Genomic DNA, 27,642 nt, shown 5'->3' with positions numbered 1-27,642 from the left:
GTTGTCGTCAGTGCTGGCGCATTTTATATATCCGGAGAAGCTTCAAAAATAAAACGTAGAGTTTAAACACGCGCGCGCGCTCACGTCTGTTCTAAAAATGCATTAGTCTTGGCTCACGCCGGTTGAGTGTTGACCATTATTATTAACGTCGAAAAATAATAAACGAAAATAATTAGATAAATATTCAAAATAAATAATAGCCAAAACTCATATAATAGATCGTTATTTTATATTTCTGAATTAATTTTTTTACGGACGTGACGAACTTTTTAATATTTTTGTGACAACGCGGATTCATTCAATTATTTAAATGGCTCAGTTAATAAATTTGAAATTGTCCAGGAACGATCAATCATCTCCTTGGGGATTTAGATTACAAGGAGGCAAAGATTTTGGGACACCATTGCTCATCCAAAAGGTAAGATTTAAACGATTATTTTCTATATTTTATTATTATTTGTTAATTTATAATTTAGCGATGAATGTATAGTGGTTAGATAACAGCAATAAATATCTAACAATAGTTGTTCATTAAAATTAAAAATTTAATGATGTATTGTATTAACTTTGGATTTATAGGAAATTATTATTTATTTATTATAAGTTTATAAGTATAAATAAATAGCACACTTACGATTTAATTAAAAAATATAAATTATACCTATAATGGTTATATTATGCCATTACTACAATTGCATTTTAAAAGTTTAGTTTTTATGATGTGCTAATACACTTTATTTATTTTTAATCAATACTAACATAGATGATAAATATGCCATTAAATTAAATCAGATCAATGTTTAAATATTCATTTTAGTAAATAATATAGTTTAAAAATATTTAAATATTGTTCATGTTTAAATAAAAATTGTTTCATGGCTATTTTATAATTAGATTACGTTTTTATTTTTTAACCTAACCTAATTTAAAAATAGTGATTTTAATTTCATACCTATTTAATGAAATTTTTGAATAAAAATAACATAAGTGGATTTACAAATTCAAAAAATGTAGTCTATAGAACATAAAGAATTTAAATATTTCAAAAATGCGTACAGATATAAATTTATAATTTTTGATTTGTATTTATTGGAAAAAGTTTAAGCTTAAACATCGTTCAAATATAAAAAAGCAAAACAAAGAATTATTAATTTACGAATGAACTTGAGTAAGTAATCTATTTTTTTGTTTTAGTTAAATACCCATTTGTAAGCATGTTATATAGTTATATTTTACCTTAATTTAAATTGACCTTTAAATTGTTTTTCTATAGTTGCCTACTATATTAGGTATTTCAAATTTCTATTCGTATCGTTATAGATACTGAGATACATCCATTACTTTCCTAATTAATTATTCAAGTTTGTTTGTTTTTATACTTTAATAAATTAATTATTACTTCGGTGGTAGTATTTAATTTCCAAGTAAATGTGCTTATCTATAGTTCTTCCAACAGAAATTCCATTCAATAAAACTCGAAGCATTGAGAGTATTGAGATCATTCATTAGTATAAGTTACCATATGAGTATTGAGTCTTTTCTATTTATGTAGCTGCGCGTATTAGCCTTCTGTAATTTGGGCAAAGTTCCCACTGTCACAAATTGTTCGATTGTTATAATCGCCAATCATGAAATCGATTCGAAATCAACTAAATTTACCACTTAATATCGAACATAATTTATTTTATTATATCGAAACTATGTATTTTAGTCTTTTCCATCGCAAAATTGAGAATATAAACTACTTTATGGTCCAGAGGATTAGCACGGATAATTATCTTAGATGTGGTACATTGGTTTGGCAGTCAAGCAGAAACAAAATAACCGAAAAATCTATTATGTCCGTGATGACATTTGCAGCTCTAGTATATCACGATTCTCCCACGATTACAATGACCCCCTGTAAGCTGTATATTATAAGATAGGTACACATCTAACAATAGTATGTTGGTATATTATACGCACATATATTTATATACATATTTCAAGATTGGGTCATAGTTCATAATACGTCACTATATGGGTTATTATAGATAATTGAAAATAAATGCAAATTATATTAAATTTTATATTTATTATTATACTTGTTGTTTTCAACTATGTTGAAAATATAATTAATTTTTACATGGTTATGTAATGAATGAAAATTTTCAATTTTTAATATAAAGATACTTTTAATTAACCTTTCTAAAACTTTCAAGAATTTTAGGTCCTAGGGGAATAAAAAACTTCTTCTTATGTTACTATCAAGATTTAATAGTATACATGTAAACTATGTAGGTAAAGTAAATTAATTATTTTTAATATATTTATAAGTTTATAACGTACCTACTACTTTAAATAATAATATTTTATTAAAATTTACATAGTCTGATGAAATACCATATGAAGTATATTATTTAAACTATTGAAAATGTTTTTATTAGGAATTCTATAATGTATCTAGTATAAAAAAATATCTTAATAAATATAATCAATGATTATTAATTTGGATTTTTGGTAATAAAATAATAATACGTAATTAAAGGCAGTTAACCTAAAAATAAGTTTCGTGTACTTAAATTGTTGAAACAGTACATATTAATGAAATGATTTGAAATTTTAACATAAAATATTCATAATTTGAAATGTACGTAATATGTATGTTATGTACACGTACATTGTGTATATAGGAGTTAGATAGTATAAATACGATAAATAAAACTTACATACATACTCGATGGATAGTTGATTACAACTAGTATTAATTAGATATTTAACAATTTAATTATTTAATTAATTTTATATATTTTAGTTTATTAACTAATTATTTTAAACCGTATAAACTTTATTATAAATTAGAATATAATATGTAACAAGAATTTTTTCAACTTATTCGTTCACAAATGGCAAAACACTTGTTTAAACAACGACACTTGTATAATGTATATATTATTATTACTATTATTACTACTATGTTAACACTGTTTATTTTTTTGATACTAATACGACCTTTATAAATTCCTATGCGTTAAAAAATATATTAAATTACTTAGATATATATTCATTTTTATAGTACATACTACATACTAATACCTACAGTAGTTTATTATAGATTTCAATATAAGCAGATTAGAGTAATTAAAGCCAAAATTTTAAACAAGTTCCTAGTCATTAATAATATTTTAATAATTTAACTACTTTTATAATTGTTAGTGATTTTAAAAGTTTAGTTGGATAATTTTAGATTTTCAAAAATAAAATAATGATAATTTTTTTTTTTTAAGAAAACAATTATAATAAAAACTCATATTTTTGCGAAATTTGTGAATGTAAAGACTATTTAATATTGTTTAACCTAACATCGAAAACAGGTTTTGGAAAAATTACGATAAATTGTATCAATAAATGCGTGACACTCGTTATTATAACATCTATAGTAAAATAACATTAGGTATAACGTCTGTACTCTATTTTACAATAAAATTGACAATTATTTTCCTTAAAAAAATTGTACTTGATAACTTTTTTTTTTAAACATAAAATATGTCCAGTATTTTAGTTAGAAAGAGTATTAATAGTATTAGAAAGCATATTATAATAGGTATTTAGTATATTTGATAATATGAGATATTAATTATTAATTTGGTTTGTTGTATTGTACCTATATTTTGCTCAAAGTGTGACAGATTATAGATACTATAATTATATATTATATTTATATGATAAACGACATTTGTCTAATGAAAATACAGTAGTTTGGTTTTATTCTAACTCATACATAACCATGATAATTTTAAAGGAGATTTAAAAATGCATTGCTTTTTTAATCTAAATAAAATAACAAACATTATATGTATTTATTTCTAAATAACTTAAAAAAAATATATATATCTTTCTCTCAGAATGAAATAATGGGTGGGTAGGTGTAGGTATAAAATATTTACACATTTATGTACGTGGCACTTTTGATTATATATATATATATAAAAGAGCCAGAAGGACTGTAGAGGTTATTAGTCTATATTGGTACACTATATGTATTTGACAATAAAGTGTTACTTATATATATTGATATTATTCTTCGATTTGTTAATAGGTACTATGAAAATCATACTATAGCTTATAAGCGGAATATTTGTTTTATTATATACTAATGTTTAACGAAATTTGAATATTAATGTATTATTCAATTGAGATTGTCAAACGTATAATATAAACATTTAAACAAATAGTGTTTGTAGAGTTGTATATTTGTGAGTTCGTAAGTAATGTACAATGTACTGACGTCGTTATTCGTCGTAACATCCAAATGTTTATAATATGTTTGCAAAATTAATTTCCGTTTGATGTCATTCTGTCACCTCTCGACCCTTACATATTGTTAAGTCGACGATAGTTCGCTAAAAATTAAAAAAAAATAACGATTTGAATGTTTGTTTGACCATAATATAATTATTGTATTCATTTTAATGGAAAGAATTAATAGTTTTTATATTTTTCATAAAATATATAGAAATAAAAAATAAAAGCCGGGTATATTTTATAACAATGTTTTTACTTAATTAAAAAACTTATCACATTATATACTTGAAATTATTTCTAATTTTTAAGATTTAAGATTTTTATTTATAATACTTCATAATTTTAATTAAAGCAGAATACTTAAAAATGTATTGTATTAAATAATCGTAGAATAGTATTTTATTTATAATTTATATACCTTATCATGAAGTAAAGTTTAGATTAAGGAAATTAACAGTGTTAAGGGGAATGTAGTAAAGTATTAAAACTTCGTTAGAGTAGTGTATTACACATTTGGTAGAAAACTATTGTTTGTTTCATTATTTTAATATGTATATAATATAATAACTTTTAATAAGTATATGAGTTTGTTAAATTTTTCATAAAATTGTTTAACTTCAAGTTATACTAAATAATAATAGAAACATTTAAAAAATTAAAAATTAAAATTGTACTATCTATAAAGATTACTTATTTTTAAAAATGAAGTGTATTTTAATATTTTTAAAAGTTTGAAATATTGAAAATATATTTACTATTACCTAAGTTATTATACTTGTATAATATTTAAATATTTGAATACTCTTCCATATGGCAGATATATGTACTCCATAATATTTTTATTTTTTCCAAGATTTTAACGATTTTATTACTTTTAACTATAGTTTTTAGATATATTTAAATTGTTTTAATTAAATAGAATTGGATTGTTTTATTTCAAAATTTCAACTAACTAGTAAAAAAATTGTGGATACTCTTTAGTTCATTATTTAATATGAAAGGTATTAAGTGAATTATTATAATTATAAAAGATAATAATATTATCAAATCAATATAATGTAATCAGGTAATAAATTTAATCTTTTTGTTTAATTGTTATGAAATTAAATGATAAAAATTTAAAAACGTAGATACATATTTTTTTGAACTATGAATTAAGTTTATTATGTACCCAGAATAAGCAATAGAGTATGAATGTATGATTATATAAATATTCAATAATTTATGTATATTATATTTATCTACAAAACTCACTAATGATAGTCGAAACTAAATCAATCTATAAACAATTAAACTACTAAGCTAATCAAAATTCAAATTATATATGATGTAAGATACTATAAGATGTAATTATAATATTAAGTTAATTTTAAATATTTCGGAAATATATATATTTTTTTTTGGGTTAATGATAATAAGAAAAACAATGCAGAACGGTTTGAATGTTCGGGAGCTATGCCAGAAAGTGAAGTGTGCACAAATTTTGTTTTGGCAAAATATTGGTCATAGCAATTAAGTTTACTAGATCATAATATTATATAATATGATTTAACGATTGAATAACCTCGAAACTTCTACCACATCAGAAAACATGTTAAACTCATCATAGAAATTGATTATTTGTTTTTATAATTAACGGAACTTTTAAAAAAATTTTGTAAGCATCTGCTATCATACACGAAAAATGTTTTAACACCATTTATATAGTAGATTCACACATATATACATTTATATAGTAGACATCTGTGTTGTTAAGTAAATATTGTATAAATAAATCCAACAATAAAATTCATTTGAAAATAACTTTATAGAATCCAAGTAGATAGTTAAAAATAAAGTTAAACAAAAACTAAAAATGGGTGTACTTTTAAAAGAAACAGTTTAGAAATGATTTTTATTTGTTTTTAATGGGTTCACCCATATATGTAGATATATAATATCTACGTGTTTATTAATAGGACGAGACAAAGCATACAAAATATATAAAAAATAAATAACTTTGACTAAGTGTCTATATAAAATTGTTATCTATGTCCAAACACATTTACAAAAGTGTCTTAACTCTTTAGGGCCGTTCTTACAATATCTGGTTAAGTGTCGGTTAAGATTAACCGGTAGAATTCTATCGGTTAACTCATGATAAATTCTTCCGGTTAGCGTTATCCATAGGCACAAATCGAACATTATAAGAACGGCCCTTAGTATTTAAAGTAAATACATATCTTTGATTGTATTAAATATTATTTTTGTTTATAAATGTCTGTAAGCTTATTAAACTGAGTTATACAATTAATATGCAAACAACATTTAAATATAATATATGTGTGAATTTATTAATAACATTATTCATAATAAATAGGTAGGTATAATCAAAAAGAGTACAGTTTTACTTACTTTTGATAACCAATAAATAATATTAATATTTAGGACATAGGTATTAAAATATTAAACTTTATTAGAAATGTAAGCAAATTTTTAAATTAAGTTAATAATAATCATATTAGGTATAGATCTTATGAATAAAAATAAAATTTAAATTAACTATTTTTTAATTTGCCTATAGGTTAAGGTCAACAACAATAAATATGTACCCTACCTCAACTTGTTAAAGTTAAATTTAAATTATTATTCGTACTATTTTTCTAAAACTTATATTGTGGACAAAAATGCTAGGTTGTAATGCCAACAATCCTAAAAATAAAATATCTTCATTTAGTCGGACGAAGCCAAATATTTTATCATTATAAAACCCTTCAATTATTAATCCTATAAAATTAATATTAGGTATATTTTTATGTTTTATTTATCATCATATTATTGTTGCTAAGTAATATTTAATTTTGATGAAATATTTCTCCATGAATTCTATACAGACTTAATTAATTATTATTATAGATGTATAAATATCTTGTAGTTTTGTTGTAAGAAATGATAAATCTCAAAATATGTTTAAAAATTTAATAAATATTTTGAGAACTTTTCATGTAGATATTTAGTCATTTATTTTTGATTTATTGCAAAAAAATAAACATTTTTTTGAAAACTAGTGATGCTTAAATGTTGATTAGGTACTCCCATTTTCCGTAATATTTTTTTAGTTTTTCCCGATTATTTTAAAAATGAAATATTGGAGATTTTTACCAATATTTTACTAGAAACCACCTTAAAAGTTTAAGATTAAATCATTTGTTTTATTATTTCAAAACGCTGTGACAGAAAAAACATATTAATCATGCAAGTATTATTAACCATGTTGATTATATTTTGTGTTATTATATTACACATTTATTTCTAAATATATTAGGTTGGTATACCTGATTCGTAAAAATACATTTGTTTATTATAATATCTGTTATTTTAAACAATTATTGAGATTATAGCTTTTAAAAATTATCAGGCATGTCGATTTTTAATTTTTATTACACATATATAATACATTTTTCTGTGTTTAAATCATGCACAGATCAAACATTTTACATGAGTTTTGTTATGCATATAACATATTTATATATTCTTTTCAGAAATAGAGATAGGTAAGTAGTAATACGTGACTCAATAAAATGTTAAAAAAAACTAGTTGTTTAGATATTATAATGAAATAATTTATTAAATTCCTACTGTTTTATTTGTTTTTTGAAATTTTTAATTGAGTATATCTGCACTAGGCATATATTTTATAAAAACAATTTACTTATTTATTCCAAATAAATATATTCTAAATCTATATATTTCTATACAATATAATTCATATTTCAACAGTTTTGATGAAAAAAAAAACTAGCCGAATTTCTCCAAAATGTATTATAGTTACTTATTTTTAAATGTCACTAATTTGTAAATTTGAATTTTGAATGTTGATAAGTAGTATAACTAAAGTACTACACTAATTAGTCTATTATATTTCATCAAAAATAAAATTATCGTATGAGTTGTTTTATACTTTAAAATTAAACCTTTGTAAATTTTTTTATTTATTCTCTTACAATTGTTTAATCATATATAGCTTTTCTTATAATAAAATATTTATAATTTACGATTATTAAAATACACGCAATATGCACGATTTTTGGAAACATGTCATAAAGCAGTGTTTGCAGGCTGCAGTATAATTTTCATTTCTGTAAAGTTCTAAAGTTATTCATGTTTAGTTTAAAACAAAAAACAAAGTTTGATGTTGTTGAAAATGGTTTTGCATTAAATTTAATTGTTTTTTAATCATTTTTTGATTATTTTTAATAGTATTAGGAATTTTTCACTCATGACCCCTCTAGTAGTATCAACTAGGACCTAGGTCCAATTTTCTTCCAAAATTACGGTTGAAGTATTTTGTCTAGGTACTATAAAAAGTGTTCACAAATACATATAAATTATAAATTATTAAATTAACGATTGCTTATGAATTATTTACAATATATTATTATACTTATATATATAAGTATATAACTATTACTACATTATATTAATAGTAATAAGAAATAGGACGAGGAAATTATGATGAAGTTCAATCAAAATATTACCTATAATATTGTATTGATTAGTATTTTATTTAGTTTTAGTATTTAATAGGTTTTGAAAAATACAAGTGTGCATTTATATATTTTTTTTATTTATCATTAAAATAATATAGATTGCTTCAGAAATTTTTAATAATTAGTAGTTTTATTACCTACATATTTTAATTAATATATACATTTATATAAGAAGAGAAATAAAATTTGACAAATTAATATTGTTTATCATATTTAATTACTCAATATAGTATATCAATTATTATAATAGATAAAACGTTTTGCTAGATACCTACTTCAAATTATATTTTACACTGTATTACTGTAATGGGTAATGACGAACTCGTCAATAGATAATAATATTATTTTCAATTTTAGTTATGATGTCAGTTTTTATATACTCGTATATTCATTATTATTCAATCACTTATAGGATTTCTTCCAAAATGTTAAATATCTATAAATATGATTTATTCCGTTTTAAATTGAAGAATGATCGATCAGTAGAGCAATTACTTAGGCTTTAGATGATTAAATATCAATATCCGTTTACTCCCTAAAATATACACATATCACGGATTTTGGTAAAAGCCACGGCACCGATATTTTAAGTAGCTTTTAAAAAGAACGCATTTAGTATAGCAAAAAAAAGTGTGTAAGTTATCTCTGTATTTATTTTGAAGTATTTCAGTATTCTTTCGTCTTTCAACCGACCTAATCTTTTTTAATGTAAAAAAATTATAATTTGTTTGTTAAGTTACGATAATATATTCGTTTCTTTTCACAAGTGATCATAGTTAGTTGAGTATAACAAAAAAAGGTTTTAATTTTTAAGTCCGAGTATTGAATATTTGTTTTTTTAGATGGGTTTTCAACAAAAACGAATTATTATAATAAAATAATTTCCTTTATTATTCATCATTAAAATATATAATTTCGTCCAAATTTAAATTTCAAATATTAATAAAAAAGTAATTGTGATTGTATACAAAATCGATTTTGTTGAAAACTGGTTTTGCATAAATTCTCGTTTTCCTTAGTTTTTTATTCGTTTTCCAGATTATTTTGAAAATTTGTAAGAATTTTTAATTTTGATCTCTTTATATAGTACAAATTAGATCTAATTTTCTATAAAAACTACTCTATATGTTATAGATTGTAGCATTTTATAAATTACTTATCGTGTACGCAGGTATAAAAAAAAAACTCATTTTTGTTAAATCAATACACTGCAGTTCCGCTAAAAATGTTCTATATCTTTTAAGTTATTTTTTATTTATTTGAATTTGTAAAAAGTTAATTTTAGTAATTTAAAAGTATAATTCACTGTTTAATGTTTTGGAAATTCGCCTAAAATAATTGACAAAAATCAATAACGGCTAATCGTATTGTTAACAATATTATCACTATAATTAATATAGACCATAATTGTATAATTTATATTAGTTTATCATATTTTAACTTATCGTATAATTTAATGGTTTATTATAAAACAATTAAAGTAATGCTTTTGGTATTAAAATTTAATATAATATTATGTATTATAAATATTTATATTTATCTAATTAATGGTCAATTAATAAATGATAGGTTTATTTGATAAGTATGGAATTTAAAATGTATTATTATTTATAATATACATTAGGTAATGTTTTGAGAGTTAAGTTTCTGTCTTAATCAAAATTATTCATTTTTCATGATATTAAACAATTATCATGATAAATATTTTAAACGTACATATTTATATTCACTGGTAGATAATAATACAGTGAATAATTTTTCAATAATATATAATTAACATTTTATTAAATTATTAGATATATTCGTATGTATAATTAAAAAAATTTCGACAATTTATAAAATGTTGCTATAGACTATCATGGTACTTACGTTTGTTAACAATAAATATTATTATAAGTATTAAGTACTTATATTGATATTTGACAATTTTGTATTTGTTGTGCATTTTAAAGTAAAAAAATCAAAAAATATATAACTATACAGGCATTAAGATTCGGCTTAAAAAACATTTTAAATGAGTTTTAGCAATAATTTACAGTTATGATAATACAAATGTTGTATTATTTGATAGTATTTGGTATAAATTATAATTTATTACGTTTTAACTTGAATTACACTTTAAAACGAAACTAAATAAGCTAGTTGAGAGAGGTGTTATTAAAATATTAACTGAGGTTTTAAAATTCTATGACAAATAATAAAGTAAGACGTAGTCTTGTTACATTTGTAATTCGAAATTAATATTTTATATTGAGCTATATATAATATATATATATATATATGTAATCTGTATCACATTTAGTTCTAGACTATTTTATATTTTTTTTTTTAACATTCTTTGAGAGCTCATTTATTTCACAGCTCTTATTATGGTGCTTAGTTGTTTTGTTAGAGAGGTTCTTTAAGGCTATTGTTAAGCATAAACTGAACACAGTTTGACAAGCTTCTTGTTTTGATAGTTCTTATACCAATGTGTTCTGGAATTTTCACTTTATATCAAAACAATATTTTTACATAATTAATTTAACATAGTTCATTGGATAATTGAATAATTTGTTAGGTAGGTACCATACCTAATTATATAATTAGTGAAAAATCTTGAAATATAATATTTGACATTTCAATCCATATTTCTGATGAAAATTACTTCTATACTATAAATATTAAATAACAATATATCTATTTTATATAGATTTACTTGTTAAAATAGTTTGTATACCTTCTTTTATATGAATTATCTATATTCTGGGTTTGGGACTTTAAGTACTAAAATGTTTTAGTATAGACTATATTAAAACAAAATCATTCATGGATATCTAAAATTCTAAACATCATTAAATATCGTAGTAATAATATCGTTGGTAATAAATGGTACCTACATAGCTATCTATTGATAACTGAAAAAATAGGCTTTTCATATTTCGTACTTATTAATTGTTTAATTCAAAATATAAATCTATAAATTACTAAAATTAAAATCTCTGATAATTTACCAAACGAATAAATGTATTGCTATGTTTTGGGTCTATAATCTTTACTTCTTATCGTTACGTCCTTAATAATTGCTCAAAATATAAATCGGGATTATGATTAGTAATACAATCTGTTAAGCTGACAAACTGTTAAAATAATATGGTACCTACCTAGTAAAAATATTTATAACAAGAGCTATACATTATAGTTTGGTTTTGGTACATACTCATTAGTCATTATTGAAAGAGAACAATAGGCGTTTTTACGTGCCGAGTTCGGTATGTAAATATTCAAACAATATCGAAGGTATTTTTTTATGTGCACCAAACCTAAATAAAAAAAAATTCTGTTAATTTTTTTTAAATATATTATACAGTCGTATTTACATATTAAACTATTTAGATTTTAAAACGTAGGTGTACCTATATATTTAATAACTCGTATGTTTATCAAAATCGATTTTAAAACGAAAAACAATATATTTAAAATTTAATAAAAATCCTTGTAGTTCTTATATTCTTTAATTTCAAATCTATAGTAGATAATGACTTGAGGTACTAAAACAAATAGTTATTTGGAACAAAAATTTAAATTTTAAAAATAAAATTTATATATCGTTAGGTATTATTTCAATAGAATTGAAATGTTCACAAAATATTTAAATTAACATTTTCAAACATTCCTAATATAGGTAGGTATGTCTTACATTAAAAAAAAAAAAATCAGGGAAGTCATTCTTCTAAATATAGTATAATTTCATTAAATGATAAATATTATGGCTTTATTTAAGATACTAATAGAACATATTTTCACACTATTCTACTGTATATTGTACATCAATATTGATTTATTAATTAATAACAATAATACATGATATAAATATATATATATATGTATGAGTGTGATTTTGGCAAAAATAAGTACAATGAACTTCATTAATAATAGAAAAAAATTACTCTACCAAAAGTATTATAAATAAATTATAAAATATCCTAAGAAATAAAGCCTGATAATCTTATGCTCAAAATCATTTTTAATAAAGTACAATAGTTTTTTCATTGAGTTAAAATTTAACAAAGTGACTTAGTCAATGGCGAAGTATATAGGTACAGTATACCTGGTATACTTAAAAGTTACTATATAGAAAAACGACTTCCCTATTTTTTTTTTTTAATGTTAAACATACCTATACATGGTTATACATAATACATGTGAAATATAATAATTATATGTGTTTTAGGTATCTACTTTGTATTTATTTTATCATATACATGTGTACAATGTGTTATATAATTTTATTTATGTCTTAAATAGGTATTCAGTAGAAATGAAATACAATTTAAAGTTATAATCTTTAAAACGTTTACGTCTAGGTATTTAAAGTATCTTCTTATAATACCTAATGGCTAATACCATTCTTGTTTCATTTGAAATCTTTAATTACATATTATGTCTCTAAAGAATAACTTCGAGTTAAAAAAAATGTTACGATAACGACGTCACATACCTTAGGTCAACATAGTTATGTTTCTATATATATTATATACAATATTAGCGTTTTTCTTCGATTTCCAGTACAACTATTTTATAATAATTAGTTAACAATATTATGTTCCCAAAGAATAAACATGCTTCTTGGAAACTCGCCGTCTTCGTATTACATATTTTATTGGTCAGCAATTAGATGAAAAAATGTTAATTTTTAAAGAATAATATATATATATATATTATATTATACTGTATTGATTTAAAACAATTTTAACAATTAAAAACAAAATTTATAAAATATGAATAGTAATGTTTCCCTTAAAATATATTATAGTATATCCTTAGATGTTTGTTTTACTGTTTATGAGTATAATATTTTATAATTAATAAACTTAAAGTTCTTTCATTTTGAACGTCTTCCAATATTATATTCTTCCCTAGACACTCTATTTTTAATTTTTTTTATTTAACCTCATATTTTTTTCAGGCCCATCGAAATTTTATTTTAGTTTTATATTATTATAGCATAGTGTAGGTATACTCGTATATAATATATATACTACTCTAGTGTTCGTTCTCTGTATTACGAACATAAAACTATATGTTCATTAATCACATTCAGTGAACCATAAGTGAGTAAATGTTCACTCGTATTTATCCATTAAATAATAATAATAATAATAATAATAATAATAATTTTTTTTTGAGCAACATTTAAATTTACTATAAATCTTGGATAACATATTATACATAATACATATTATAGTCGTATTTATTATACAAGTAGAAATTTAAGTCGAATGACTTTTTTTAAACAACCGACCAATAAATAAAGACAATAAAGTTTAGTACAAACATAAAATATGCATTATTTTATTAATGTACTCTTAAATAAAAGTTTATAACTTTGTTTATTAAAACTATTTTAATTTATTGTAGGTTAATATCAAATAAATAAATAAATTAACTAATTAAAAAGTATAAAGTTTTTAAACTAGGTATATAAAGTAAACAGTTAATTAAAATACTTTATACGAAATATCAGATATTTTAATATTTTAATAAATTAAACACTCTACAATCAAATCGTATACAAAATTAATAAATAATAATACTATTAGTTATTATACATGTGATATGTTAATATTAAATTATCTGTAGACGAATTAAGTATTTTTTTTTATATTCATAGCAGTTATTATCTTGAATTTTTTTATATATTTATTATGTTTTCCGACATTTTTAAATTTTTGGAATATTTATATAACTATATATTTTTCTTTTTTACAATATTGTTTTGTATTATTCAATACTATCATTTAATGTAAACAGCAATACAGCATACGTTTTTTCGAGAAATTTTTATCTATTTTAAAATGTGTTCCATAATACATATTGTGTTTTATTTTATTTATTATTTTTTTTTTCAATAATAATCATAACAAATATTTATTTTTTTTTATGAAATTATTTTTTTTTAATATTTTTGTACGTTTAATTAATATTCATTGATTAGTTGTATATCGACCGCATATACACATTTATTTAATATTTCGTCATTTTTATTACACATGTTAATTTACCTAATACCTAAATATTATTAAAATATAATGATATTGAAAATATGCAAATATAATCTGTGAAAAAATCTATCATTACTTGTGTATTTAAAGATTCCCACCCCACTGTCACACTCAGCTTTCGTAAATAAACCTCGTGATTTTTGTTTGAATAATATACTTTTACATTCTTTATTTAATATATAACGCTTATATTACTTATAATATCATATAAGCCATACCTTTATTATTATCTATCTGACAAGCACTTGTTATAATGATGCTGAAATATCTTTGTTCAATTGGTGGCTTAACTAAACAATTGTAATCTTAAACAAGTAAATCTCTATTGTATACAAAATGTATAAATATGACGAAGCATATTTAATTTTTACTATACCGATAACTGCAGTCCATATATTATGCATAATACGTCTAATGTCATTAATTATATGTTTTGTTTTAGGTGAATTTCGGCAGTTTAGCTGAGAAAGCTGGTCTTCAAGTAGGCGATGCTCTGGTCAGGGTCAATAATCAAGATGTATATGATGTGAAGCACAAAGATGCCCAAGATGTTATCCTAGGAGCTGGAAACGCTTTTGAAGTGACCATTCAACGGTAAAGCAAATGATAATTTTTAATACTCAGAAACTCCTAGCAGTCCTAGCAATATTCTATTGTTGTCGAATCGCGTCATGCGTATTGTAATGATTATATCGCTAAGAAGTTGATTCATTTTTAATCAGAAATAACAACAACAATAGTGGTCACTTTTACCTTATTAAATAGAGTGATACGCTATGAAACATATTTTTTTTATTATAATCTGAAATAGACATGTTCGTTCAGGTTTTTTTTAATATAAAACATAAAAAAGATAAAATCGAAAATATTACATGAAATAATAATTATTATAAAAATATTATTATTATAAAATATTATAAGAAAATAAACATAAATACATGTAAATTTTCAATCATTTGTTTTAAGTTGTAACTTTTTATTGTCAATCATAGAATAGTAAATAAATAAATAATGGTCTAAAAAAATGTATATACAATAAACATGTAAGTAATGTTTTAAACTATATAATATTGAAAACTTATGATGTAAATTAAATAATGGGTATTCTAAAATTAACTCATTAACTCAATTTTTTTAAGTTTTGCAAAATCATTTGAGCCTTAAATCATCTTTTTCTCATTTTTTAATATATTTAAAAATCTACTCATCATATATAAATTAAATATAATCTATCATTTAAGTATTATAATTCAGAATACAATTTGAGGTTAAATTATTTATGTGTATGTGGTTGGTTTGATTCCAAATTTAAATTTCCTGGTATATATTTTGTGAATTCTATTTCTAAAAGGAAGTAAAACATAAATGTTTCTTGTCAAACGATTCCTTTGACATTGCTGAAAATAATATTTTTTCGGATCATAGCCAAGTTTAGATAAATAACGCGAAAGAAAAAACATTAGGTAGGTACTTGTATAATAAATATATATATGCATTTATATTGTTCGTGTTCATGTGGTTAATAATTAGAGGAGACAATACTAACAATGTTATTTTTACAAAAATGTCTTAACTGAGTTAAAACTACTTTTTTTAAAATTCAACCTATAAGTATTATTATAGTATTTTTAACTAAAGAATTATAATATATTATGTATAAAATGTAAATGCTAGTGATTTTAGAAGATACACTTATTAAGATTAATTTTTTTTAATTCTTTTGTGACGACAAAAAATAATTATTTTAATTTTATATATTCTATAACTATATAATAATTATTAACATAAACGATAAAGTTAACTTGTGTATTAGTAGGTTAAAAAATTGTCTGTAAAACTCATTAATTATAAAAAAATTTACTTTTATATTTTAGTGGTGGAACAAGTACATGGAAACCGTCAGTAACACCTGTTGGACCAAGTCCAGTGCCTAGCCGTCTGTCTCAATCTCCACAGATACTTACAAAAACATCGCTGGCCAAAGTTGGCCCTCAATCTCCTGCTTTTGGTTCTTCACACAATGCTGTTTCACGGCCATATAGTGGAACTTCATCTCCTAAAGTAAATATAATTAATTTACATTTAATACGTGTATTTTCACTAAGGAAATTTTTATAGGTTAATTCGAGTGGATACAATAATGATTCTGGAACTGTTAAAGCTATTGTAAATAAACAGTACAACACACCAGTAGGTATTTATAGCGAGGAGAATATTGCTGAGACGCTTACAGCTCAAGCGGAAGTATTAGCTGGAGGAGTATTAGGGTTAGTGGATATTGCACAAACTTAAATGCATAATATAATTTATATTAAAAAATTTACAGAGTCAATTTTAAGAAAAATGAAAAGAATTACGAAGCTAATAAAAGTGAAGTGTTTAAAATGGTACAAGAAGCCGATAAAGAACCAAGGGATTTAGAAACAGGTAAAATATCAATACAATTTTTACGTATAGCTGCAGATAAATAGAAATACAAAAAGAAAATGCCTTTGTTGTATTCTTTTCTCTACAATGTTCAAAATGTTATATACACAGAAGTTCATCAAAATGTTGTTGTCGATACGATGAACAAAAATGCAACGCGGCATGTATCCGCACCTGAGCCAAAAGCACCACAAAGCGCTCCCAATCAAAATATTTGCGCCGATTGTGAGAGACTTATAGTGTAAGTTATGTGAAATGTTGTATATTGTGCTTGGTGCTTATGGTGACGCTTTAAAAAAGACAATGTGGTAGGGTGGACATTTGATCTTGAAAAGTTATTTTGTATAATGCTACCATTTATTGAGATAACTCTGAAAATTTCTGAATTTAATATTTCGGAAATTAGAGGCTAAGAAATTTATTTTATTTTGGAATAATAGACCTACAATCGAAATTTGCATATTTCTCGGCTTCAAGCCATGCAATAGGGGGCCGTGCTACATCACCACGCCCTATAACACCTATAGCAGCAAACATGCATATGCCCGAACAACGAGATCCATATTTGGGTTCTCCTTTGAAAGATGTGGACAAATTCGAGGATAATGCTAAGCGTATTGAATGCAGTGATTGCAGAAACGATATTATGTAAGATACAATGTATTTTCCTTGGTAATCATCTTTAAACTTATCCCGGAACCACTTTTTGCAAATTAACACGCGTGGCACTAATACATTTTGTGTTTATTAGTTATAATATTCCATTTTAGTATATAAATAATAAAAGTTTAATTTGAATATAGAGGTGTGTTCGTACGCATCAAAGATAAAAGTTTGCACGTCGAATGCTTTAAATGCGCCACTTGTGGATCGTCTCTGAAAAACGTGGGTTATTTCAATATCAATAACAAATTGTATTGCGACATTCATGCCAAAATGGTCGCCAGACAAAATCCACCGACACCAAATTTAGAGCCAGTTACTGTAGCACCGTAAGTAATGACTTGGAATTGTTTTGTTTAAATAATGTATATTGTAGTTCAACATTTTGAATTCTTAAAAAAAGATTATGAATAATACTTTTCAAATATCAAATCAACTTAGTTAAGGTATAATTAATATAATTTTAGGGAGTTTAATTTTGTTTATTTGGTTTATCAAAAATATTGATATTAAATCTAATAGTTATAGATAGTTATAGGCTTGTTATATGTTTGTAGATAAATTCTATCATGAATACCTTTTTGAAAACAACGTAAATTAAATAATAAATACACATTTATATTAATCTCATAAATATATTTTTTTTTATGATTACTATGAAATAATCAAATAGATCGATAATATTTTACTTTTATATTCGTTATGTTTAATATTGTATTCTACATATACATAATTGTAAATTGTAGTATAATCTAACAGCTAACTTAAAATAGTAATATAATTAAAATAATAATGTTAGTGCTGGATCAAACAAATAAACCAAAAAAAAATTAAATAAATATGCATAGGTAGATATCCACAATTCTGTAACATTAGTTAGGTAGGTAGGTACCTAATAAATTCAATTTATTACTTATGAATTACTTTCTAATTGTTTTCGTTTTTAACAGAGGCTCAAATCCACCATTAGGATCATTCAATATAATACCAAATAAATCGAAGGACGTACAATCCGTGCAATCGCCACAACCAAGCACCTTATCGCCAATACCATTCCACGTAAGTTACATATTTAAAATCTATATAAATACCTATTTTTATTACAAAATCTATAACACAAATTTATTATAATTCAAAAGTAGACCAACATTGGTAGTTAAATATTTATAATATTTATACAATTTAAATTTTTATCTTTTATCGTTTTATCTTAATATTTAATTATAATTACCTATATAGTTAAATTATACTGTTTATTACTAATAAAAAATTACAATAAAAATATATTGTTCTTGTGGTCTGAAACATTTGAAGTGATTGAACTCAACAATTATATTTATTAAATTCGATGTATACCTATCTAGAATGAGTATGAGTATGTAGAATTATAGAATATGTAAAACATAGTTTTTCAAAATGTTTAAATGTGTAACATCTTGTTATGTTCTTATAATTTATCTATATTTCATATAAATTGAAGATTTTTATTGTATGAAAAATATTTTTACTATACAGGCTCCAAAAGCTCCTAGTCACGTAAACGCCCCTAAACAGCAGGTAGATCAATACTATATATAATATGGAAAATTTCAATACTAACCGTTGTTGATAATAAATTGAGTGAAAGTTATGATTAAAAATTATTTATGTTTGAAATTATATAACTAAATAATGAGGTTTTTTATTTTTTTTAAATTTAATTTTTATAGTTAGTTAACTTATTATTTGGTTGTATGAAAATGTTTTTGATTATTGTTGTTGCTTAATGATATATATCATACGTAATACGTATGATATAGTACTGACAAGTGAACATTACGTGTGGATTATAATTCATCGCAGTGACACAAAATTCAAAATAGCAATAGTTATTACTAATGAAAAAAAAATTTTTTTGGTGTAAATTTGTAATAAACATAATATACCAATAAAAAATATTATAATACAAGTTTTAAAGAAGAGTTATGTTATGCATTAAAGGTTGCACAATTGCACTACTGCAGTTAATACGTATACAAATTTAAACTGTGTTACCAAGCTTTAATTTTATTAAGTTAACATTATTTACAGTACCTATGTCTAAGCATCACCGTAACACTCGTATGACATTATCTACAGTATATTTGTGAATTGTATTACTGTTATGATTTATTATAGGTTGTTGAATTATTGAAACACGCTGTATCTTTGTGTTATTAATGCTTTACAAAATGCAACATTTTTTAACGATGTTTTATTGCACACAATATTATTTTCCCATTATATTTACAGTCCTACAAACTTTTCATAAATTATTTTTCAGACTCCGTCAAAAGTTTTTTCGAATGCTAAACCATATGAAGCACCCAAACAAACACCAACTGCTCCGATATTCACCGGTGGATATAACCAAGTTCAGACCGGTAAGTTATTAATTTTTTTATTATGTGTTTAAACTTAAAATAAAATTATAATTCTTAGGATCACTATTCAAATAAATTGATGTTGAGTTTATACAAGTATAATATAGAATATTTTAGTTCAAATAGAAGTAGTAAATAAATGGTTAATAGATTAATAAGTACCTACTAAAATATACTTCAACAAAATTAGTATAATATACTTGTCGTAAGTTATAATAACTGAATCTGAGAACAAGGAGAATCGTTTATAATGGGATTTAAATTGAGCATTCTTAAGTAATCGTCTTGTTAATGTATCTATATTTTTATTTTGAAATACCTAACTGTCCTAACTTATAACCTAAGTATTTAAACCGCGAAAATTTCAAGATAAAAAGGATCTATCTACAATATTAAATATGTATTTAAAAATTTTTTAAATAAAATATTTTATTATAGAAAATAAATATTTTATCCAGAATACACAACAAAACTTATGTTGTTTTTTCTTTTCACCTAGATTAAAATGAGAAATAAAAATAATTTTAATTTCAATATGAATATAAAACATAAGTGTTTGTACGCAAAAACGAGTTGTATAATAATTTATTTTATAGGCTTCAACTCTCAATTGAAAAAACCTATTTCTTCAGGTAAAAATACTATTAGTTCTACTCGTAATCATAATTTTTGATGTGCATAGAAGTAACAGGTATAAAAAAACCATTCCATAAATTATACTTTATTTTAAAAAGGATTTATATCTATATACATTTTGTTTATAAATTTCCGATTCTTAACTTAACCTATTTAAATTTTTTTGAATACTTATTACATAATATATGTGTGTGTATTTACAAATTATTATGGAATTGGTTCTTTTACAGTAGTTAATATAATTATTATATTCTGACTGGGTTATATTACTTACCTATATTTAAACAAAAGAAATAAACATAAAATCTATTGAAGTCAATTAGTATTATAGAAATAACTTTTAAAAATAAGCAAAAACGGTTTTTATACGTTAAAAAAAAATATAGTTTTTAATAAAATTGAATTTAAAGCACTAATGATTATTTATCATAACTCATAAAATATAATTCAAGTCATATTATTTTAAATTTTTCAGACATAAAAACATTCAACTCTAAACCACGTCCTTTCTCAATTGTATTCACTTCTTAGATATATGTACAAATATTCTAAGCTTCTGTTTGGTTTTGATGATTTTAAAAGCTTATTTTTTTTTTAATTGACCGTTTTTGTTTGAATTAAATAATTTTATAGAATATTAAGTCAGAACATAAAATTTATAAATGTCTTTTTACAATAAGTAACTAAGATATTAGTAACATGATATATGAGGATATATGATAATTGTCCTTTTAATTACAAGTAGAAGTAGGTATAGATAATATCAATACATGCTTATAATTTATAAATAGGTCAATTTTATTCTAAATTTGAAAGCAAATTAATCAATTTTTATTTTCATTGGTGTTTTGCCTTAATTTGCTAACTTCAGATGAACCTAAGTACAAAACTAACTCTTTACCAAGATTACCCTTCCTAAAACCAAAACTATTGATCGGTTCTGCTTTTTGTCCTGTGGTATCTAAGACAGTGCAATATGATTCCGGAAAACGTGCATCTATTTGTTCTCAAGAAGTATGTCGTACAATGACTGAATTAAAACACTCATTGAACGACTCAATCGCAGATCAATTATTATTAGAATCTACTAAAAAAGGGAGACCCCATTCACCTATTCCAGATGATAAAGGTCAAGATTTTACTTCTGCAGAGGCACCTCATGATGTTCGGTCTTTATTGCCACAAAATAATAAAATTAGAGCAATTTCACCCAATCAATTAATAACTTTTCCTCCTGAAATTCCATCTGAATATCGTACATACTCTAAGCCACATACACCAGAACCAGAAAATAAAACTTTTGTTAGAAATGAACCAATATTACCGAATACATTTAAAATTAAATCTCAATCAGAAAATGTTGTTTCTCAATATACAGATGAATACTCTGAACATGCAGAACTTAACTGCTTACCTAAATTTCATGGTTTAAAAGGGCCAATTAGCATGGCAATGGAAATAGCTCCTGATCGACCATTTACTCCAATTGCTCTTACTGAACCAATTATTAAGCCTGCACCTTGGGTATCTTTACCAGTAGAAAATGAAAATAGACCAGAATCTCCATTAGTAGTTGCATTAAAAACAGCCCCCGAAAGAAGTTATTCTCCTCTTCCAACTTTTATATATGCTTCTGAACTCTTGCCAACACCAATAGCACATCCCGCTAATGAAGTAAATAAAACAAAGTCAAATTTTCAAAATCAGAATATTAATTTTGAATCGACTAACATAAAAAATTCAACAAGGCCTATTGGAAATAATCCTGTTAGATACATGCATGGGTATAACAATAAAACTTCTGAAATATTGTTACAAAAAAATAAAGAGTTACCTCAACAAATACAAAATGTAAATTTACAAAAAGAACCAACAACAGGTTTGAAATCTCAAATTTCTTTTGATAAATTATCGATTTCTGGCCCTTATGAACCAATAAAAAGTAAATCTAATTACAATGAGACATTCATTACTCAAGTACCTAACTTTGAAGAACACAAAAAAAATCAACTGGAGAGTAAATTTATTACATCAAATCAAGATATGCTATTGAATCAATCACAATATCAAAAAAACATTACAAAATCATCACAGACATCAGTTTCCGATAATTTATCAACATCTAATAGGTCTATGGGGCCTGGGATTAAAAATAAAGTGTCAACATTTACACCAAATACTTTAATAAATGATACGTCATTTTTAAATCAATCATCTAATAATTATTATAAAATTGCACCAAATATTAATAACAAGTCCACTTCAACTGTGGAAAGCTCTTACAAGTTTAAAAGTAACCATCTAAGTACTGTTAAATTGTGTAAAGCTATTCCATTTTTCTCAAATACCACCTCTTCTCCTACATCGCCTGCATTTACTAAAACGTTGTAAAATAATCTCATATGTCATGAAATGTCACCATAATTCGAAAATATTACATTATACCATTTTTTGACCGCATTTAAAAATTTAAGTAGATACTATTCAACAGTAGGTTTTACTCTCAAATACTTAAAAAAAAAATCAATTCAACCTACAGTTATTGTTAATATTGTTAATAGTAGTCTTTAAAATAAACATTTAAAAAAATAAATTAATTAAAAGTATAAATCAAAATTGATAAAAATATTATAATGTATCTAACAATTATTATGTATAGCCAATATAGGTTTGCTAATTAAAATTATAATAATTTGTTCAATACGCTTTTTATTGTTTATAATTATATTAGATTGAAAATTAATTTAAACGTTTATTTTGGTTTTTACCTTAAAACACTAACCTTAGACGAGTCTAAAAGTTCTGTTAACTCTCAACCAAGATTACCTTTCTTAAAACCCAAATCTTCGACCGGTTCTGCATTTTGTCCAGTGGTTTCAAAACCATTAACTACGGACTCAAGTATGTGTCCTACATTGTGTGCCAAGGATGTATGTCGTACACTAAACCAATGCAAACAATCTTTAAATGCTTCAATATCTACGCAAATGTTAATAGAGTCATCTAAAGAAAAAAGATCTCAATCACCAATTCAAAAATATAATGATCTAGAAACTTCTTCCGCAGAAGTACCTCACGAAATTCGGTCTCTATTGCCACCAAATAATAATGTCAGATCCATTTCACCTACCCATTTGGTAATATTTCCACCGGAAATTCCACAAGAGTATAGAATTTATAGTAGGTCAAAAACATCTACACCACAACCAAAGCATGAAATGAATGTAGAAACCGAATCTCAGTGTTTAATTAATTTTACCGATCATCAAGTGGAAAGCACAATTTCTCGGTCAACTGTTGAATGCTTAGAAGTTGTAGAATCAAATTATGTTCAAAATGTTGAGTCAAATCATAATCAAAATGTTGATGATTATGATGGTTCAAAAAACAAAATATTTGATATTGTACAAGATCAACCGATTTCTCATATTACTATTTCTGAACCTAATATCAAATCAAAACAACTGATGATTGAAACAGAAGAAAATAGATCAGAATCGCCTATGCTTGCTGCATTAAAAACTGCTCCCGAGAGAAGTTATTCTCCACTTCCTACTTTTGTGGACGCTTCAGAATTTATTACAAATCCAATAGAAAGTTCCGAACCTGAAGAAAAACCAATGACTATGTCAGAAGCATTAGCAATAGCTCCCGATCGTAGTTATAAATTAACCGAATCCAAAACACCGTCAAGACAAGTAGGAAACAACCCAGTTCGATATATGCATGGGTATAATAAAAAAACTCCCGCGGTTCCTTTATTAATGACAAGATCGTTAATTTATTCACCAGCATCAGCTATTGATTCAGAAGAAGAGCAAATTGCTAGTTTAGGATTGAAATCTTTTCCTCCTGTATCAGATGAGCTTAAATTATCTACAGCAGCAGGAGATTTTGACCGTGATGAATCTAGTTTTGAGTATGTAGATGAATTAGTTTTTGATCCTCCCACACTTGAAGAATCTAAAGAAATAATAAATAAAGAAATCAACGAAATAGCTGAACCTTCTAAGTCTCTACCTAGACATCCGTTCACCGCTTCTGGTCTCCATGAGCCATTTGATATACCTCGATATCAACAAAGTATACCAGAAAATCCTCATAGAGTTACACCATCTGAAAAATCTTCTACAAAAATAGTAGGTCCGGGAATTGAAGAAAAAGTATCTAAATTTACACCAAAAGCATCTATAAAAAACGCTTCGTTTTTAAAACAAGAAACTCATGTACATTCTAAAGTTGCTCCTGCCTTAGGTTATGAACCATCTTCTTTAGATGGTAGTTCATATAAATCTAAAAACGCTGATTCCAATGTTCCGAAATCGAGTAATTCTGAACCCGTTTCATCTAATAGCACGTCTGTAGCTGTTACTCCAAAATCCACTTCTACACCTAAATCCTTTAAAGAGTCTATATCATTAACGCCACAAGTTTCCACAAATAAGGATACTCTAGCAGAACCGGTCACTCCTATGCCTAAATCATCATTACCTGCTGCATTATTATCTAAAAAATTAACATGTCTTACTAAAAAACAACAACCTAAATGTGTTCCAATACCTATACCCATACCCGATATAGGTGGTCAGCCGACGGGAAGAGCCGGTGCTTCAGCGGGTCTTACAGCACCTAGAAGGGGTCGTGGAGTGCTGAACCCACAAAATTTGACCCCGGGTGCCAGAGTTCCATTATGTGGACAATGCAATTTGTACATAAGGTAAATAATACTGTGATATATGGTATTTGTTTGTTTGTTTGCATTAGTAATACTTAGAGTTTTGGACTAATTGGTCAAGGTAAGAAAAATAGTAGATATATGTGTTAGGTAACTCAGCACCGGCCTTGTTTTATTTAACAATTTCTTGGTTTTTGTAACTCATCGCAATTGTTATTTGTTTGCTTCTCACGGTAATTAATAATCTCCCAGGACTTGGAAAACTTACAATTACAGAAGACATCGGTAGCAATGCACAAAAGATCATTAAAAACCCCGAATGTAATTGTTGTCAATCCCAAATCACAAGGTTTGTTAGCTTTTTGCTGTGGTTTTTTTTCTGCTCTCGTACTAACCTTTACGATTACGTTTTTATTTAATATTTTATTATTTAACAGAGGACCGTTTATTACCGCCCTCGGAAAGATTTGGTGTCCGGAACATTTTGTGTGTACAAATGACAAGTGCAAACGTCCATTACAGGATATAGGATTTGTAGAGGAAGATAACGGCCTGTACTGCGAATACTGTTTTGAGCAATACCTCGCTCCAGTGTGCTCAAAGTGCTCCAAGAAAATTAAAGGGGTAGAGTTTTTATCTGTTGGTTGATTTTATGTTAACAAATAATTTATCAATGATACTATCATTTCGTAGGATTGTCTGAATGCAATTGGAAAACAATTCCATCCCGAATGTTTCAACTGTACATATTGCGGTAAACTTTTCGGTAATAGCCCGTTCTTTTTGGAAGATAGTCTTCCGTACTGTGAAAATGGTGAGTTATTATGTCGACCGAAAAATAATATTTATAATAAAAATATTGTAATTATTTTCTTCCAATATTACAGATTGGAATGAGTTATTCACGACTAAATGCATAGCTTGTGGTTTTCCAATTGAGGCGGGTGATCGTTGGGTCGAAGCTTTAAATAGCAATTATCATAGTCCGTGCTTCAATTGTTCGGTACATATTTATTTTTCATTTTCATTGTCCTTTAGCCGTAATTTGTTAAATAATTATAATTATTTTATATTTTTTGTTAAAAATGTTAATGAATGTTTATAGAAATGTAAGGTAAATTTGGAAGGGCAGAGTTTCTATGCAAAAGGAGGAAGGCCCTATTGCAAGAGCCACGCACGTTAATATGAACCACGTACATCAATTGACCATTGTGAATAATTATTGATAACTTACCAAACAATTTTTATTGACGTATACAACCATTTCATTGTAAACCATTTATTTATTTTTTAGTTTAGTTTTAGCTTAAATAATCCATTTATTTTTAGACTTTATAGAAGATGCTTGTTTTAATTTAATTAACAAAATTGTACCAAAAATTAGTTGAAACATAATCTTAATCATTTTTATTTATTAATTATTACTTATTACGTAGATACCAAAGCCTAATGTATACTTAGGTAAGCACATCATAATTTTAAATTATATAACATTATTTTAAAATTAACATATTAAGCGACATGAATATAGTTTTAGTATCTTTAACCAATTTATAATGTTATACTTTATAATATAATAAGTTATCTTATTTAAATCGAATATTTCTTTATTTGTCAATAAAATGTTGTTACCTATAGGGAATAATTTTAATTAAATTATGATATTATATTATTTTAGTCATTGAAGTACAGAACTGTATGTAGCCTAGCTTGTTATGTGGGTTACCTTTAATGATTTATTTAAATAATTGTTGTAAAATTTTTATTTGGCTTTTACCTAAACAATATATATTATGTTACCCATTTTAGTTATTATATACAGTACCTAGGTATCTACCTATTTATTTTGTTGTTGTAATAATTGATTTATCTGCTCATTTTCTTCAAAGTTGTATCTACGATGTTTTTCAACGGTTAATAAAATGTTATTAACTTATAACCTAAAAAAAATGTAATGGTTCCAGAACTTACAAACCCCGGTG

General features: G+C 24.5%; 1 protein-coding gene across 13 annotated transcripts; it reads left to right on the top strand.

Annotated features, from left to right (window-relative positions):
- The first annotated feature begins 30 nt into the window (after window positions 1-30).
- On the top strand, window positions 31-27,504 carry LOC114131860 (PDZ and LIM domain protein Zasp). Of its 13 annotated transcripts, none has more exons than XM_050197441.1 (16): window positions 55-418; window positions 15,300-15,451; window positions 16,732-16,918; window positions 16,976-17,124; window positions 17,184-17,284; window positions 17,725-17,932; window positions 18,088-18,276; window positions 18,898-19,006; window positions 19,463-19,504; window positions 20,250-20,349; window positions 20,946-20,981; window positions 23,773-25,702; window positions 26,098-26,284; window positions 26,354-26,474; window positions 26,548-26,663; window positions 26,766-27,504. In XM_050197441.1, exons 1-16 carry the CDS (start codon window positions 311-313, stop codon window positions 26,841-26,843), a joined length of 3,813 nt encoding a protein of 1,270 aa, XP_050053398.1. In that variant the 5' UTR covers window positions 55-310; the 3' UTR covers window positions 26,844-27,504. The 13 variants fall into 13 exon arrangements, with proteins under 13 accessions (XP_050053402.1, XP_050053409.1, XP_050053410.1 ...); XM_050197443.1 differs by lacking the exon at window positions 17,725-17,932 and adding an exon at window positions 17,396-17,525 and having other exon boundaries at window positions 58-418; XM_050197446.1 differs by having other exon boundaries at window positions 66-418; window positions 25,567-25,702.
- The last annotated feature ends 138 nt before the right edge of the window (window positions 27,505-27,642 follow it).

This window comes from Aphis gossypii, chromosome 1 (genome assembly GCF_020184175.1).
Source record: "Aphis gossypii isolate Hap1 chromosome 1, ASM2018417v2, whole genome shotgun sequence".
Lineage (NCBI taxonomy): Eukaryota > Metazoa > Arthropoda > Insecta > Hemiptera > Aphididae > Aphis > Aphis gossypii.
This window is presented reverse-complemented; position numbering and strand designations above follow the sequence as displayed.